The following is a 17,829-nucleotide window of genomic DNA, read 5'->3' as shown; positions in this document are numbered from 1 at the left end:
AGAACAAGGAACACGAATGCACAACAGCAGCTGACACGCAGCGTTCTACCACACACACAAAATATTACAAATGCTTTTTAGCAAATACTGAAGTGCGAGATTTTCCAGTAAGTATACAATTAAAAAAAAAAAAAAAAACTTCTGCCAAAAATGGGAATAAGCGCAACAGCTTCAAGTTAACTGCTTCAACACCACATGTTCACTAATATTTTAGCATCACAAGTTTGTTAAACCTTGCTAACATCTAATTTAGATGTTACACAACTGTCAGTATAATTCAAGCCTTACCCTTGAAAACCCATAGAAAATTGTAAACTACGTGCTTGCATATTTGAGTTTATTCTAGATCTCATAACCCAACTAAGGAATCACTCCAATGTACTTTTAGAGCCCAATCTATGAGTTTATTTCCTTGCACAGCAAACCAACTACTGCAGACTATAATTTTTCTATTATGAGGCCAAGACATTCCCTGCAAGATGGACCATTACTCCACAGTCCATGCCCACCAAATGGGCACCCTTATCCAGTTCATCTTTCATCCTTCATCTAAGGAGCCCTCCTTACCTGGACCAGCTCCAGCCCAGCAAGCAGGGCGCTCTCCTCACCCACAGGCAGCAGCACGATAGCACAGGGTGAGCAGCAGCTACCACAGCAAGGCATGAGGGCAGGAGGAGCAAAGAGGAGCTGCTAAAGGGCGTGTTTTAACCCAACTACCATCAGGTTGCTACAGATTAAGTTATTAAGTAAACCTGGTGAGGGAGCTGAGCAGTGTGCCTGAGCACAATGCTCTAACCTCGCCAAGACTCACCTCAGTATGTTGCCGTGTCGTGTCACGTTGTGTCCTGTCGCGCGGTGTGTGCGACACCCCAGCGTTGGTGCCACGGCCCCACAGCAGGGCTCGTCCCTGCGAGGCCCAGGCCCCGCTGGGCGCAGCTGCGGGTGCTGAGGGGGGAACGGCCGCGCTCGCGGGGACACCTGTGAGGACCCCTGCGGGGAGCACAGGCGGGGGCAGGCGGTGGGACCACCTTTACTTTCGCGTTATTAGAGGGCAGTGCTGCTCCAGGAAGGCTCATCAGGAGCTCAAACGTGCTTGTGGCATACATGAGGCAACCGTTTTTTGAGAACTCAAGCCAGCCATCTGGAGCACTGCTGTACGGGCTAAATACATGAGATTTTTCCCGCCAGCTCTCTCCATAGCGGATAGCTATACCCAGCAGCCCTCTTTCTGCCGGCAGAACGTGCCGCGCCGGTCCCGAGGCAGGCGGGAGGCACGCGGGTGTGCGCAGCAGCGCGAGGCCAGGGCAGGTCGGCGGGCTGAGCCGCACGCTGCTCTTCTCCCTGCGGCCAGCAGCAGAGCACACAGCAGACAGCACTCCCAGGGAGACTTCAGATTTTTAGATTTTATTAGGTCTTACTGGTAAAGCATACTATGATTATCAGTAGTCAGTGTACGGACCAAAAGGGATGTACAAAGTGCACCGGTGTGAACATACTATGTTACAAAATTACTACTATCTTGAAAATGGAAAAGTTTTAACTGGAACAGAAGATTGCTGATACCTGGTTAATCGCAGAGGGTTTGTTGTTGTTGTTTTTGTTGTTTACAAATAGTCGTGCTATGATTCATCCTGCAATTCCAGAGTTGGGGTACTAAAGCACAGGCATCAAAATCTCACCAAAGTTCCCAGTTTGATATATGACTATGATTTAAAAAATTACATTTCAGACAACTTCAGTCTCGATTTGTCTTAAATCTCTGGATATCAAAAACCTTTAACATATACTCACTCCTGAGGACAATTAACTCCTAAATATATTTTTTTTAATTACCTGAAATGCACCAATAACTTCCAAACAAAATTTCAAGGTCACGTTATTGAAAAGTAAACAGGTCTTTGGTTAATAGTAACTATTCTTTACTCTGTTAGAAAACCTAATTCATTTTAAAGTCTAAATTAAAAGAATACTTAATAATTATTTATATAATGAGTAAGGCCCATGTGACACAATGCTGAATGGGATGAATGGGTGCACATGGCAACACACCTGAAAAAGATTTTGCAGTCACAAATCTTGTTGCTACTGGGTTCCTGCTCTGGTTTATGTCAGTTTCTTATTGCCCCTTCAGCCAAGCCCCAAAGCTGAATCTGAACAGGAGCTTCCTAACGAATTTCATTTCCAGCATTTAGAGGAGTCTGCAAAGCTAGAAAATGGTGTCCTTTCCAGGACACATTCCACAGCACATATTGGATTGTATGCTAAAAACTACATCAAACCAATTAGTTTAAAGTTCAATAATATATGATAGCTGCAGTAATTTCTAAAATTGTCTGCTGTACCACTTGTGCAGTAGAACAGAAAAACTATGCGCTACACATGCTGGCATGACTTGCAGATTCCTGCTTGCTCCCAAAGGAAACTTAAAGGCACAAGACATAGGTAATGTGAAGGAGAGTCTGGTAACTAACACTGGGTTCTGTTTTATTACAAGAATCCAATTAGAAACTGAGTGCCAGAACTGATTTTTTTTAATATTTGCCTACTGGATTGGTTTGACCCTAACTAAAAGATATTATACCATCTCCTTAAAGAATACATGATACATATCCTGTTACACAGGATAGCATGAATAAATAGATCTTGTATTTTCAGAGGAGAAATAAAACGTCTGCTTTAGATCTAGCTTGTAGAGTTTGTTTTTTTGTGTCTGTGTCCTAGAAAAGAGCAGACTACATTCAATGACTATTACTGTTCGGCTGATCTACTATAGCTTTTTAATCATCTATCTTGTTAAAGGATCGACATGTGAGACAATAAATAGTATATTTTACAATAAATATTTAAGTCAAAGTATTCTACTTATAAAATAATGTAGCACTGTAATAGGATCTTCAAGATCAATTCCATTTTATATATTCTGCAGCAAAAATAACATTTCTAGTAGGAAGGAATTCCTTATAAACTTAGCAAGATCTACACATTCACATATGAGTGTAAACAACTTAAACATGGTTTATTATGTTTCCAGAAAGACTAGGCTTTTGCAATAGGTTTTCAGCTAAATGTTGTCATAATATGGTAGTAAATATAACAATACTTATGTTCTGCTCCATCACAAACTGCAGTTTGAAAAAAAAATGGAGTGCCGTTATTTACAAGGAATAGCAATTCTCCTTTTGTTTCACAAGTGACTATATCTGTGTGTAAACAAAATGTTAGGGCGAGGCATCCCAGATGAACTGCAGCTGAAGTTGGATGAGGATGACTTCATGAAGAACGGTGAAGGTCCTGGCAAGAAATACCTAGAAATGATATGAAAAATACAGCATAATTTACAGGCAAAGTACATTCAAAAGCAAAAGAATTAATTTTCATGTGCCATACCTTGTAATTTTTATGCAAGATGTTATGCATATTAAATATCATTTCTATGATGTACAGGGCATGAGGCATTAGCTAACTTGGGAAACAGATCCTTGGCTCAGGAATAGCCTCAGCAAAGTTACAGGATGCTCTAAGACCTTGCTGGCTCTAATCTTGCCAGATCTTTATTTTTAAGACAAGCAAGTAAATAAAGTAGTAGCACCCTGTGTAACACTGCAACCAAAATTATATATCACTCACTGAGTTAAAATGCTATTGTAGTAATATTTTCCATTTTTAAACCATATAAAAACTACAACTGATGTTAACTACCTTATAAAAAATGAGTTGAAAACAGTCACATGGGGAGAAAAAAAAGAACACCTTCAGTTTCCAGCTCTGATATGCCATCATCACCACTCTAGATAACACAGAAAACAAGGATGCTGTGACCTAGTAAGTCACATCGGTGACTAGGTGCTTTTTTAAAAGCAGGCAGCAATGTAGCCTGTACTTTATATAACACTACAAACATTAATTCATAATATATACAATATTCCTTCTTAATTCTATTTTGTGCTATCATTTCCTAATATTTAATTACAAAAGTCATTAGATGAGCACAGTAAATGTGCAAAAATAACATCCATATTAAAGCAGAAATTCATCAGGAATGATATGCAGTGTTAGAACACTGCACACACAGTGCACACATTGTATAAATTATTGCTTAAAAACTGTTGCATCAATCTAGTGAATCACATTGATTAATCACAAATAAGTTAAAAACTAATCCTACTAATCACACCAACAGGAGCAACATCACAACTCTTAACAGGAAACAATGTGTACATTGAAAGTATACATATTTGGTTTGTTTAAGCATTGAGAAAAGCTTTTATTATCAGATGCTGGTCATGCACCATTTAATTTTTTCTAAAGCAATTTACCAAAGAAGTCTTACTTTGTATGAGTTAGTGGTGAGCTAGGGCTTGAAAATTCCACATGTCATAAGTCCTGTATTTGCTTGACAATACACTAAAAAGTCCTCATGCTTCTCAGAGAATAGGCTGTGCATAAGATTATCTAGTAAGCTGTAAGGAGCTAGGGGTAGACTGTATTTGCAATGTATCTTGTATTTTGTAATACAGGTGAATTTATCAAAATGTGAAAGGTCAGTCTATATAGTCTGGTTTTTAGCTATTATTTTTAATAGATTTTGGTATTTGATATTTGGTATTGTTATTTTTATTTACATTTTAAATTTTTTAAGGAAAAAAATTACTCATTAACATTAATACCCCTATTCATTTTCTCTATCACATTCACTGGATTTAAAATTAGGAGATGAAATTGACAACTAATTTGAAAATAGATTACTAGCCACAATAAACTTCTGGCTTTATTTTCATTACGCCTCTTTCTCTCTCTCTTTCTGCACAAATAGATTTTTCGATCTAAAGAGGTATCCATTTACAGGTTTAAAAGAGCTTTAGTCGTAAAAACAAAGCTCAAAAATATTTTTCTGCTCAAAAAACTATGGAAGTTTTACAAATTAGATTTTTTTTAAAAGTCTTGCTGTCTTCTTGCACTTCACACAATTTTTACTTTCGGGCAAGAACTCTTATTAATAGTTGAGATCCTTATATGCAACCTCCTTGATAATTTAAAAACCAGAAACTTTGATGAAAGGCAAAATGGTACTGTGATTCTCTCATTTCTAGAAAAACACTTCATAATCTTACATATTGTGGGGCATAATGGGCAGGAGCCCTTGTTTCCATACACATGCTCAGTTTCGTAAATTCAGAGCGTCGTGGTTAACTAGCGTATTGCTGTATCCACGCGATAGGTATAACATTCGTGGAGATTAATATGAGGACAAACTTTTAATCAATCATAGTTGTCATGACAACTCGATTGCTGAAGACCTACAGATATTTAAGGCACTGATCCTTCTAGCCTTTCAAATTCATGAATAAACATCCATTTGGCATCAAAAGAAACACAGAAATTGGAAATGAAAAAGTGCTACTTTGCGAATGCAAGATTGCTGGCTGCAGGACATCGGAGTAACCTGATCACTTTCAATAGTTTGTGGTAGTCTGTGATGAAAAAATATCTGCAATATTAACAGTAGGAGCAATAAAAACTTCAAGCTTGAAGATTTTCCAGTCTTAACTAATCCCAATGTTTTTACCATACTCTTGCTATACTTCAGCAGATATTAATATTGAACATGATTTGTTTTGTAGCTAAGATACTTATACTTTTGCTGTGACCAAAAAAATGTTTCTAGTCATTTGTTAGAGCACCTTAAGTTTCATATGACTAACCAATGAGTTTGGTATATCAAGTAACTAGACCAAGATATACCAAATAAGCAAATAAGACGTATCTGTTTAACAGATAATATATCAAAGGTTTGCTTTTTATACAATATTCTTAACTCATAAAGTCCTTGCATGAAATAATGCCTGTAAGATATTTTATATAAGCAATTCATGTTTTTTAATACATAATATTCCAAATGGCCAATATGAATAGAATCCGTAACCTACATAACTTGAAACATATATTTAATTCTCCATCTAAGATTGTTAAATTGCAGATCACTGACTCTTGCACTTAGAGCATTTTCAGTAATCTCTATACTGACAATATTGGAATTCAGGTTGTATTCAGTTGGGAAGCTAAACCAGCCAGTGGAGAACCAGGTAAGTGCCAAATAATTTTTTTACTATATGATGCTGTTTTGCAAGGTTTTAAAATATATTTGTCCTCTGTGAGATGAAACAATAAAATTTTAAAATCATCGGGTTTTGGAAATCAACTTTGCAAAACTGTGCAATCCAGTAAATCAGATGGCACTTACCTGACCCTTGGCTGGAGCTGTGCCCCTACAGGATCCAATTGCGAATGTGAAGCCCGAAGTATAATACATGCTAGGATACCTCTAGGAATGCAAATCAGGAATCAGTGACTTTGAGGGATCTGAGAAGGCGAAGAAAGGAAATTTTCAGTTCACTTAAAGACAGAACGCCCTTTGTGCTGTGACTTCTTGGGTAATCAGCAAGCAAGAATTTATTAAGTGTAGCTTTACACAAAATATGTATAACAAGCCTCCTGGTAGTAGTATCTCATGAATGAGCAAGAGATTAGAATGGCAGAAACTCAGAATCGAGGGAAATACTATTTGTTCTTTGGGTTTTGATTATTTCTTCTTTTTTTTCTAGCATATACCCAGCTGCTCTGCAGGCCCTTCCCCGTGTCCCAGCAGTGCCGGCTGTAATCCGTGCCAGTGCCCTGTCAGACAGAGGCCGGAGAACGCTGCAGCGCCTACCTCGTGTCCTCGCACCTGGGGCCGGCTCCCGGCAGGGCGCTGCGCGACTCGGCCGCGTGCTTGTAGACCACGAGCAGGCACTGCTTGCAGAGCTGCACCACGCGCCGGCAGCACTGCAGCTGCGCGGCCGTCACCACCTCCGAGCTTCTGCTGAACACGGTTTCCCAGGAGCTCCTGTTGGCACGAAACACGCGTGACCCCCTCGCTCTCACAAGCGGCACGCAAGAGCTCGCGGCTTCGAGCAGATTTTACACTGGAGGAGCAAGAGAAGCAGCCTGACCTCGCCTGTGCACAGGAATGGCCTATGCTGTTTTACACAAACACCCGAAGGCACTGGGAGTACAAAACACCAATTAAGAGGTTAAGCTTCATCTCTGAAGCATCCACGAGCCTTTCTTTTTTTTTCTTTTCATGTGGTATGTCCCCTAAAGCTTCTATAGGCCTATTGTTTAGGTTTAGCACATAAAGATTAACTGTCATAGAATTATTTTTGGTGCCTTACAACTGATATAGCAGAAAACAGTGATTATTTTTAAAAAGTTTATTTTTAATTTGTATGCAAATGTGGTGTGATGCTAAAGATATTAACAACATAAATTATTTCTAAATGTCTATACAGAAATAATAATACTTGAATTTTAATGCAAGTCCATTATAATGATGAGAGAATATTAAATGAATGTATAGGAAGATTAATATGTGCTAAGTACATATTGAGAAATGTTCAAAAAGTTGTGCTTTGTTTCATACATTCAGGCAAAAGATGAATAGAAACATTCGATGTTTCCATTCTCTGTATGAGCTAGTGAACTAGTGAAGAGTTCCTCAATTTAGTCATTAAAATACTACTTATGGACACTTGGATATAGGGGCTTGGTTGTCTGGATGAGGAAACAGAGTTGGTCCTTTTCAAGTGAGTGCAACCTGCAAGGTGTGTCTCTAGAAGTTTTCCTTTTGGGAAAGCAGAGAAGGGGGCCTGTTTTCTTAAAAAGCCAGTTCCCTTTCAAAAAAACAAAAATCCTACCACACTGATGGAGAACAACGATATTTATTACAGAAGAAAGTAATCCTTTGCATAAACCTTAACACTTGTGTTTGTATATGTGTTATGTTTGCCACAAAATCCTGAGAGATCATGGTATATGTTTCCAAGGTAGTATGGTCCCTATGAAAACTTCTTTTTGGTCAAAATATTGCCAAGTACTACAGATAATTTGCAAGCTTCAGTTTTTTATTCTGTTTATGAAAGAATCACTTAGAGTGAGAAAAATTCATTGCACCCATTGTCCATATTCAACATGACATTCAGAATTCTTAGCCTTGTTTCACTGAGCTCCATAGTAACTTTCACATCACAGGTTTGGATTTTATTCTTTAAAGGGTCTATTTTGGCCAAGTGACATTTAAAAGTTATGCTGCACTAGGATACAATTATGAACAGACTCAAATATGCTCATGCACATGAACTACATGTGTATCTAACTGATTTTTCAGCCTGCTCCTCAATCTAGATAGCATATTCTAGCTGAAACTGTTCGGTTCCACCCCTTTCCACTGTTCAAATAATTTTCAAGTGATCAAGGCATTCCTTCATTACTTACTATCCCTGTAAATACAAACATGGTCTATGACACATCAAAACTCTTACCTAATAGCAGAATAAATCTACCACCAGAAGAACTACTTTTGTTAATATATTTTTCTCCTCACTATTGTTTCTTGTATGGGAACTTCCAAATATATTTTTACACCAAAATTAATCTCCTGTCTTCATTCTGTGCTCGATGATGTGATGTGCAGCAGAATAAAGTTTAAATATTTCTCCACCAGGTGTACAGTGTTACACAATTATATTCTAATTCATCCAATAAATCTCCAACATCCCTTGATAGAAGCTCTCCTGACAAGTGCCTTGAGTTTGGGACTTTGGGATCTGAGATCAGCTTCCCACAGTTATACGGGATTTTATCAGTGAAGTATATGTAGCCCATTATAATTATAGCCAATTATGAGCATACAATTACCTTTGGAATATATTAATAATAACAGAGATTGACATCTGGAAATATACATGTGAATTTGAATGAGGTTTCATATAAATGTGCCTGAACAATCTCCTCTGTGCTATACAGATTCAATTCTTACTCTGTTATACTGCATGCAACAGCGATCAGAATGCTGCTACCTAGGAAAACTTAATTTGTTTATTTCCAAATGTTAATACAAAATTTTTAAGTTCTCACAAGATTCAGAAAAAGACTACCATGCTTGACTGTGTAATATTGTAAATAATTGTTCTTTTTAAAAAACATTTTAAGTCAACCTATTTTCCAATATTAATTTTAACTGTTTAACATATAGTAAAACAAATGTAGCTTTATGTAGCCATACACATCAAGATTATTTCAGAGGTCTGTGTTGTTGTTGTTGTATTTATTTATTTTGTTAAAACAGTGCATGTCTAGCTGAGATCTTAACTGGCAAGAGGAAACCTGAAGGCTATTATTTCTTCTCCTCTCCCAACATATGTACCTCCTTAATAGCTGAAATACCATACTCAATATATTTTCATATATTCATGTATCTTAATTAGCACATTTAATCCTCTTCCTGACGTCTCCCAAATTCTACATAGGTCCACTGTTTATTGCAGGTTGCTTTTAAAATGGCCCAAATAATGCTAAGGAAAAGTGATGAGAGGTTGGCCTTTCTGCTGCCACAGTGTTGTCACGAGTTGTCTGTTGTGGGTTGCATGGGGAGAATGATGATTGTCACTGAAGACAGGGCACTTGTGTCTTCACGTTCCTTTGGATTCTGTATGAGGTATATTATGTATAGACCAACCTCTAAATATTCTGGATATTCACTATTTTCATAGTATTTTTAGACTCTTTCACCTAGCAAACTCTCTTAGAAAAATGGATCTTGGTCAGCTAATTCAGCTCCACTCTGGAATCAGCTGCTACTGCTACTTGGGAAATCTTGCTCTGTATTGAACTCTTCTGCTCTTCTGAGCCAGCTGAACAGCAGAATTGTTTTGAGGTTTTGAGCAATCAACAATCCTTACAGAAGGGGAAAAAAATGACAGGAAAAGCTTTGTGTATAATGAAAGATTTGCAAAAGGACACAATAAAGTAAGACTCAAATAATCAGTGTTATTAAAAGGGAAGCCATTTATAATATTTTGTGGCAATGGAAATGAGAGGTTGGAGTCAAGTCTTCATGCGCCCCTGCTGACACGAAGAAGGGCCCTCCAGTTGTTGTTGTGGTTTATGCAAAGGAAATGTTTCAGAGTGGAAGCACAGAGTCCTCACTCTCACCCTAGTTTTAACTTTCGCGTATTTAGGATTGTGCTACACTCCCAATAGCTACCTCTAGCACATCTTAAGGAAATGATCTCCTAAACGGAGAACTGCACAACCCACCTCTGAATAAACATGATAACTCTTAATGGTTTAAGTTAGAACAGCAACTAACAAGAACAAGCTTTCAGCAATGAGAAAATAATCCCCCCAAAATTGGCAACATTATAGTATGCCCACAGGTCTCCATGTATCTTTTTCTTATTACATGATTCCATTTTGTTGTGAAACAATCCACAAATGCTTTACATGCATTCTCTACACATGATTAATGATTATATGTGAAAAACTGTGTGCTGATTCTCTTCTTCATGCAGTACCCATAATCATATCATATCATGTGGTTTTGCAGTAGTTCATTTTTAATGAATCTCCTAATTCATCTTATGGTAGCTAATGAAAAACATTGCCATTTTTTTCACTGTATATGCTTACAGAGAAAATGAAATATATTGCATGGAAAAGGATGTATTTATACATTTGTGGTTTTATTTTATGAAGATATTTAGGGCAAAAAAAATATGTTATGTCTATAACCTCTCCTCCAAATCTGTCCTTACATGAAGGCCTTGTATTTCATGAATGTGGTTTTACTAAGATACTCTCTAAAAGGATACTTTTAAAATATGTCCTGAGCTTTTTCCTCTTATGAAACTTTTATTTGAAACCTAGACAAAAATGCTACTTCTGGCTTTAGTGTGGATCATTCCTTTTTTGCATGCTAAAAAGTGAGTATTTTCAAACAATATTTGAACACATTATTTGCAAAACATAAAACTGCCCTTGTATTTGGCATAAGATTTCAGCTGGACCCATCACTGAATTCTTCCCTGGTAAATCCTGGGATCAAACAGATCTGCCAAGATGAATCTTGATGGCAAGGCCAAGCTATTTACAGCATTTACAGCAGCCTGGCTTCAAAACTGCAGAGCATCCAATTGAAGGAGCTGAGCTAGAGTTCAGCTATTTTGAAAATTAGATTGTTTCTTTAGATTATTAGATTTAGAAGTAGACTCCTAAATGTTTATTTCCATTATTGAAATGGTTTCTGTAGATTATTAGATTTGTAATTATACTCTAGGTTTTGTTTTTGTTTTTGTTTTTTTAATTAGTTCAATGTAGTACAAAATTCTCATGAATGAGAATGAGGAGTAAAGAATGCCAGCCTAGACTGTAACTGTGAAGATATGAAGGCAGTTTAAGATAATAAATGTAATAGGCTTACCCTGAATTACAGAAACAGTTCCACAGGCCTTGGCCATGGCTCCAGAGCAAGCGATTAAATACTCGGTTAAAAAGACGGTACAAATGTAAATTTTCAACGTCTGGAGCCTTCCAGACACGCTGTAGAACTGCACGAACACTTGTCTTGACTATATCTAAAACCTAGAATAGAACATCCCAAGCAAATCAAAGACAAAACCTAAAACCAACTGTCCTCTGATTCACTGCACACACACACACACGCACACATAGATGACTGCATCCTTAGAATTCCCACAGCTGTCTACAATTCACTTCTGTACATCATCAGCAAAACTTTCATGATATGCATTTTCCATCAATGACATTTTGCAAAACTAAATCAAAATATTTTATTATAGAAGAGTCTGTTTCCTTTTTTTCCCCTCCCTTCAGACTGTTCAGTATCAGCTAGTTAAAAGGATAGGAAGAGTTTTAAAAGAAACAATATTGATAACACTACAAGCAACATAATTACGAACCCAAATATTATATACTTTAAGATCATGTCTTCTTTTTGCCCTCCCTTTAAAATACTATCTATTTTACAGAGAACTAAAATGGTCTGAAAAGCTTTAAGCCACTCTTCCTTTAACCTCTGCTGAGCTCAGTGTTACCCTAGATCAGACTCTTTTGGTTTTTCTTTCTTCAAGAAAAGGATACAGTGGAATAAAAATAATTTTAAAAGGCAACAGGATAGTCGGAATAGCAACGTTTGTAGAAACACAGCAGATCTATTATACGCAAGCGACATTTAAGTGCAAGCAGGTGAAGAGGTGGGCACGGGCAGGGCGCGATTGCAGGCTGCGTTCAGCAGGGCCCTGCGCGCCCCAAGGGGCAGCCCCGAGCCGGCCCGGCTCCTCCTGGCTGCGCCCGCCACATCCCGCCCAACTGCCACGGGGGCGCAAGGTGCAGTTCACACTGCCGGATTTAAGCATCCTAAATCAAAAATCTTCACACTGTCTACACATTGCGTATACCTGAGAGACAACAGTAAGTATATGCATGCAGTATAAAAAGACATACATATAAATAATAAATATGTATTTATTTTTATATACTTATATATATATATAATAAATATATATGTGCCTCTTGCATGCAAATACTCATACGCCAAATATGTCATATATGCACATACACATTTGTGTTCATTTTATATAGACAAGTATGACCAATAAAAAAAAACTTTATGCCTGTGACCTGATCCTCCAAACCTCCCCCTACAGTAATGCCTTACATCTCATGAGCGTCAACTGTGCAGTGTTAAGATACTGAACTTTTAAAATATTTTTTCCACTTACGAAACTTATTTGCAACCCAAGCCCAAGCCTTTCAAGCCTTTCTCTCTCTCTCTTTTTTTTTTTTTTCTTTTTTCTTTTTTTACTTCACTACTTCACTGCGGACACTTTCTTTTTTTGCATATACTTAAGTTGTCATTGCTGTGGTAAATGCTGAATTTCTCCAAACAAAAGTTTAAACTCATTATCTATAAAACACAGAACTGGCAATGTAATTGGCATAAGATGTCAGCTCTCAGTTCTCTAGGGCAGTATTTAGGCCTTTCACTGGCACCCTGGACAAAGTAATTTCCATCCTAAAATAATTCATGGTTAATTCTATGGTTTCCATTAACAAAATGCCAGTTAATCAACACTGTTTCCTATAAAGGAGACTTCTTTGTTGCCTCCTTAGCAAAATAGATCTTCAAAAGACACTGTCATCAGACCCAGGTGGCTGGTGAATGGATGAAATATTCATTTATTTGGTATAAGATGTTGTAAATTCAAGAATTCAGAAGATCCAATACTTGCCCAGGCAATTTTCACAAGTGCGGAACTAACTTATTCTTACAGTTAAATGTCTGGCTCAAAACGTGAAGGAGATTTAGTCTAAATCTTATTTAATCACATATAGATTTCATTAGTTTATTCTTAACTGGTTCCTAAATGCCTCTTGCACCTCTGCTGCAATGCTGTAATAATAGACATTATCAATCAAGAGTTTTTCAAGAGTTTACATCAAGAGTTTAGTTTTTCTTGTTGAATAATTCTTCAGAAATTTATGTCAGGGATGAACACTGTGAAAACATGTGCACTGCCCAGTACATTGCCTAGGTTTTCTTCCTGTATTTTAGTACTTTCTAGTTATTTTAAAGTATAGTGAGGAGGACTGAATTTCTGTTTCATATTTCACAAAGTTGAAGACACCTTTGGGATAGAGTCTTTATTTGCAAAAATACTCTGCACCTTGAACTGTCTTCTACTTTACCCCACCTCACCCCACTAGAATATTAAACACCCTTCTTTCAGATCCACAGAAGCTTACGCATCTGACAGTCCTCAGCTGCAATGTCATTGTCAAAGTTAATCCATTTGTACAAACTACTTTTCTAAGCATAACTATCTGATTGCTTGAAGGGATTGAGTTTAAAAGCAGTAAGGAGGAGGAAAAAAAAAAATCATTTCCAGTAAACCAAAGACTGAAGATGAAGGACCCATTAGCGTTTCAGGAAGTGTTGACCTGCTAATGTAAGAGGTGTCCTCACAAAAAGAAAGAAATCTACATTTCTATTTTACAGTTGTTGTTAATAATGACCTAGTGTATCAGCCCGCATCATCATGTATCTTCTCATTAGGGAATGTGCCCTTGGTTTGGCACAACTGTCATTAAAGGAAGGACAGAACCACAGGACAGTGTATGCTTTCTAAAACAGCGTTTACAGGAGAAAATTCTGACTAGATTGCAAAGAAAAAACAAAAACATACACAGACAGACATAGGTAAAATGAAAGCAATCAGCTAAAAGCATGAATTTCCAGCAGCAGAAGCTAAGGAAGGCCAATCTTCTGTAACAATCTACCAACCTTTTCAAATTAAAATATTTATGGGTATGCAGCATTTTGATTATGTTGCTTTCTTTTATGGTCTGGAAAACTAGACTGTGAAAACTGAGACATGCAGAGATTAAGCGCCTCAAACAGAAACAGTGCCTCATCCATCTAATGAGTCAGTGGTTGAGGTAGAAAAAGACACCCAATACTACTTTCAGGCCACCAAAGTATTAAGAGAAATCACAAATAAAATATCAGCCACATTAATGAAAATAGATGTTACATAGGAAAGATTATTTTGATTGACATGATATACTATATGACATACAGATGACTAACCTAATACAGTAGGTCAGTTTTTAGACAGATTAAAAACTTTTCAGATGCTTTGCACCACAGTAGGTCTTAGGTATGAGGTGAACTGAAGGCAGCATGGTAACAAATCTAATTAGTCCTTTGTAAGACCAAACCATTCAGTAAAAGGATGTTAATAAGCTTTGCTTGGTAGGTCTATTTTTTCTATTCAGCATGATCTGTTGCAATACTGTAGGTCAAATAGGATTCAAATAAGCAAGTGCAGTATTACTAACTGCAATGGAGTTTTAATATCCCTAATCTGGTTTTCTTTTGGCAGCCTAATTATCAAAAAATTATTTTTGAAATTTTATTCCAGCATAATTATGCTTCTCTAACTATGGAACATCAATTCTTGCATTCTTTCAACAGAATCAACTCATAGGTATGTTAGTAGCACCAGCCAGTATTCTAGCATTGCAAGTCAGTGCTACCCAGAAGCTACCAAACACGATGCCACACATCTGCTTAAGGTTATCTTCAGAGAATGAAGCACGCCACTTACTTTTCGTTGCTTTACCGAATCCAGTTTTACCAACCAATATGATGCCACTTTTGTTTTATGGTGCTTCCAATTATCCATAATCTGTAGTAATTGCAAAACATAAGATAACATAAGTACATAAAAAAAAAATAGAAGTCTGGTAGTTCAATCACAGACATTCTTAATATCAAACACTGAGTATCTAAAAGCAAACCAGACCTCTACAAAAAAAGCTCATTCTCAAAAAGGAATAGAAAAATATTAGAAAGTTTATGTGGGAGAGGCATTTACAAATATGTACATGATCTTTCGGTCTAAGCCTACCTTCCTTTCCACCTGATTCTGACAGCTGTACACTACAAACTGACACAGTTAAGATTCCACAATTAAGAAACAGCAGAGTTCAATAATGCACTAACAATAATAATAATTCAATAATAACTGTTTTTATTTTATCTTTCTATTCTGTCCTCAATCAGTACTTATTGGAAGTTCTTCCTTACTGACAAGTAATATACCATTTCTTATTTCCTTTCATGATGAAATACTACTTTCTAACAGAAATTGAGTTTTGCAATACAGAAGAGCATTTATAATCATGCTAATGCTGTATTAAATGCACCACTAGATGGAGCACATGCACGCATACATACATACATATATATATATATATATATATACACACACACACACACAGACCCCTACATATACACACATGTATATGGACACAAGCTTACCCACACATGCACACATATGCACACACATTTCTGAAGGGGAAAATCTAATGGGGCATTTTATTCCACTTCTAAGATGAGAAAATAAGCATGCTAGTTGTGATGCTGTCTTCTAGAATCACTGAAATGAACCCTCAGTACAAGGCAGTTCTCCACAGATAGCAGATTGCTAGAGACACAATCAGCATGTTTCTAAAACTTTGAAAGCCCACGGGGCAACAGACATTTCCAATTGGATAATCTCCTCAGTTAAAGGTTGAATAGAAAATGTCCTCATGGCAATGAGCGCAGAATTCCTTCCATTTTGCCTCTGCTCATGCCAATTGTTCAGCACACCACGTGCTTACAACACACAAGTTCCTTTAAATGGTTTGTTCCACCAGTCTAAGAACTCCTTTTTTTCCTCCAAGCAGATGTTACTTTTTTAGCAGTTACATATTTAAAAGAGATTTACATACTTAGCTTACTTAGAAGTTTGAATTTTCCTCACAACAAGACTGAAATTTCCTAACCCTCCTGATTGTTTCTCATGTATTTTATGAAGATGGAAGAATGTTTTCACCATTGCTCCTTTAAATCAGAAAGTATGCAGTGCTCCAAGGTTTTGAAGTCTTTTGCATTATCCTGAATTATGGAAGTTAAAAGATGCAGGAACTTACAAATCAAAGTGAACATTCTACTTTCCTACATTTCAACAGCTTAAATAGTAAGTGTCTAACCTGCATGTAATTCTTTCTTATTGATAGATACTTACATCTTCTATAATTAATTCTGCCTCTTCATCTGTTTTTCCTGGGAACTTCATTCTCATGTCATTGAGAATGAGAAGAGCTTCTTTTGTCAAAGCATCTTCTTGCTCTTTTGTTTTCTGGTGCAGCAAAGACTCAGTCTAGAAATATGAAGCAAAGGTAAGATTTCAACTGTGTTATTACATCATCAATGCAAAGATGTTCCCTTAATAAAAATATATTTTTTCTAAATAGGGTGACATAAAATATTTTTAATAGGTATAGCCATCATTATCTAGCATGCTTATGATGCACTCCTACATTTCACATACTCTTTCGTAACTGCTTATGGTTTTCAAGAAATGTAAGGAGGATGGAGTTTGAAAATAAGCTTTTTTGAAAATGAACTAGATATTTATGATGCCTGACATTTACAATAAGGTTGAAATTTAACATACACATTTTGAATTTAAACTCAATATAATGAAGAGAAATTAGTAGCCATAATTTACTTTGTTTCAGTTCTGCACTGCTACAAACTCTAAATACATTCTTGCTTATTACAGCCATAATAATGGCTTCCAATTGTGAACAGTACTTCAACACTTAGCTATCCACACCGTGGATATAGTGCATTTGGCTGTTACTAACCTCAAAAATGACAACTAGCTGCTTTGTCTTTGCCAAAAGTATTGATACACTAATACTTTATCATGTACATATAATTTCTTCTGAGTATAGTCAAAGTTATACTTTAGCAATTTTATTTTATCAGTAATATGTAGTATTCTGGGGCACAAAAGTAATTACGAACACATTTCCATTCACAATATGGTGCTAAGTTATGGGCTGGTTTTTATCTAATCTGCAAGTAGTTTTACTCACGTTTAAGAAACGTGACCTACTATCACCCAACATAATTGTTCTGTATATCAAGATCACTTCTGTGATGAAGCATACTCACTGAAAAAGTAAGTATGGTTTCTTACTAATGTTCATTTCAGTGAGTAGTCCATTTTTAATGTCATATTGTGAGAGACTAGTTGTAATCTTTCAGTAATATGTATTTGATATAGAATTAATGTGAATAGAAAAATCTATATTAGCCTTGCCTCATTAAACTCTCAGAGTACATTTTGATAATAAAAGAGTACTTTTTAATCTTGAGATAGCTAATGTGATAAAAAATACCTTTAGCACTCTGTGATGAAGACAATATTTTTCCAATCCTATTAGCTGACTTTAAAGATGGAAAACCACGTTAAGGAGTATTTCATAGGCTGTGAGCTGACACAATTTTAAAAGGATCCTTTTTCATCATCTAGACAAGGCCTTACAGGCAAAAGAGACAATGAGCTTCCTACTAGATAAAATGATGATTGT

General features: G+C 36.6%; 1 protein-coding gene across 4 annotated transcripts in view; it reads right to left on the bottom strand.

Moving 5' to 3' along the window:
* Positions 1–1,713: 1,713 nt before the first annotated feature.
* Positions 1,714–17,829, bottom strand: part of TTLL7 (tubulin tyrosine ligase like 7) — a 64,451-nt gene continuing 48,335 nt past the window's right edge. For 2 of the 4 annotated variants that reach the window (XM_088526044.1, XM_088526043.1), the window contains exons 17-21: positions 16,473–16,607; positions 15,006–15,086; positions 11,297–11,457; positions 6,710–6,883; positions 1,714–3,305 (exon numbers count right to left, since the gene is read on the bottom strand). In XM_088526044.1, the coding sequence (XP_088382170.1) occupies positions 3,185–3,305; positions 6,710–6,883; positions 11,297–11,457; positions 15,006–15,086; positions 16,473–16,607 (672 nt within the window). In that variant the 3' untranslated portion in view covers positions 1,714–3,184. Of the gene's footprint in view, positions 3,306–6,241; positions 6,361–6,709; positions 6,884–11,296; positions 11,458–15,005; positions 15,087–16,472; positions 16,608–17,829 lie in introns of all 4 variants that reach the window. The other 2 variants (XR_015913458.1, XM_088526045.1) reach the window with 2 other exon arrangements.

The sequence above is a fragment of the Tinamus guttatus genome, unplaced genomic scaffold (genome assembly GCF_059628265.1).
Source record: "Tinamus guttatus ecotype Peru unplaced genomic scaffold, ASM5962826v1 Tinamus_guttatus_pri_ptg000242l, whole genome shotgun sequence".
Lineage (NCBI taxonomy): Eukaryota > Metazoa > Chordata > Aves > Tinamiformes > Tinamidae > Tinamus > Tinamus guttatus.
This window is presented reverse-complemented; position numbering and strand designations above follow the sequence as displayed.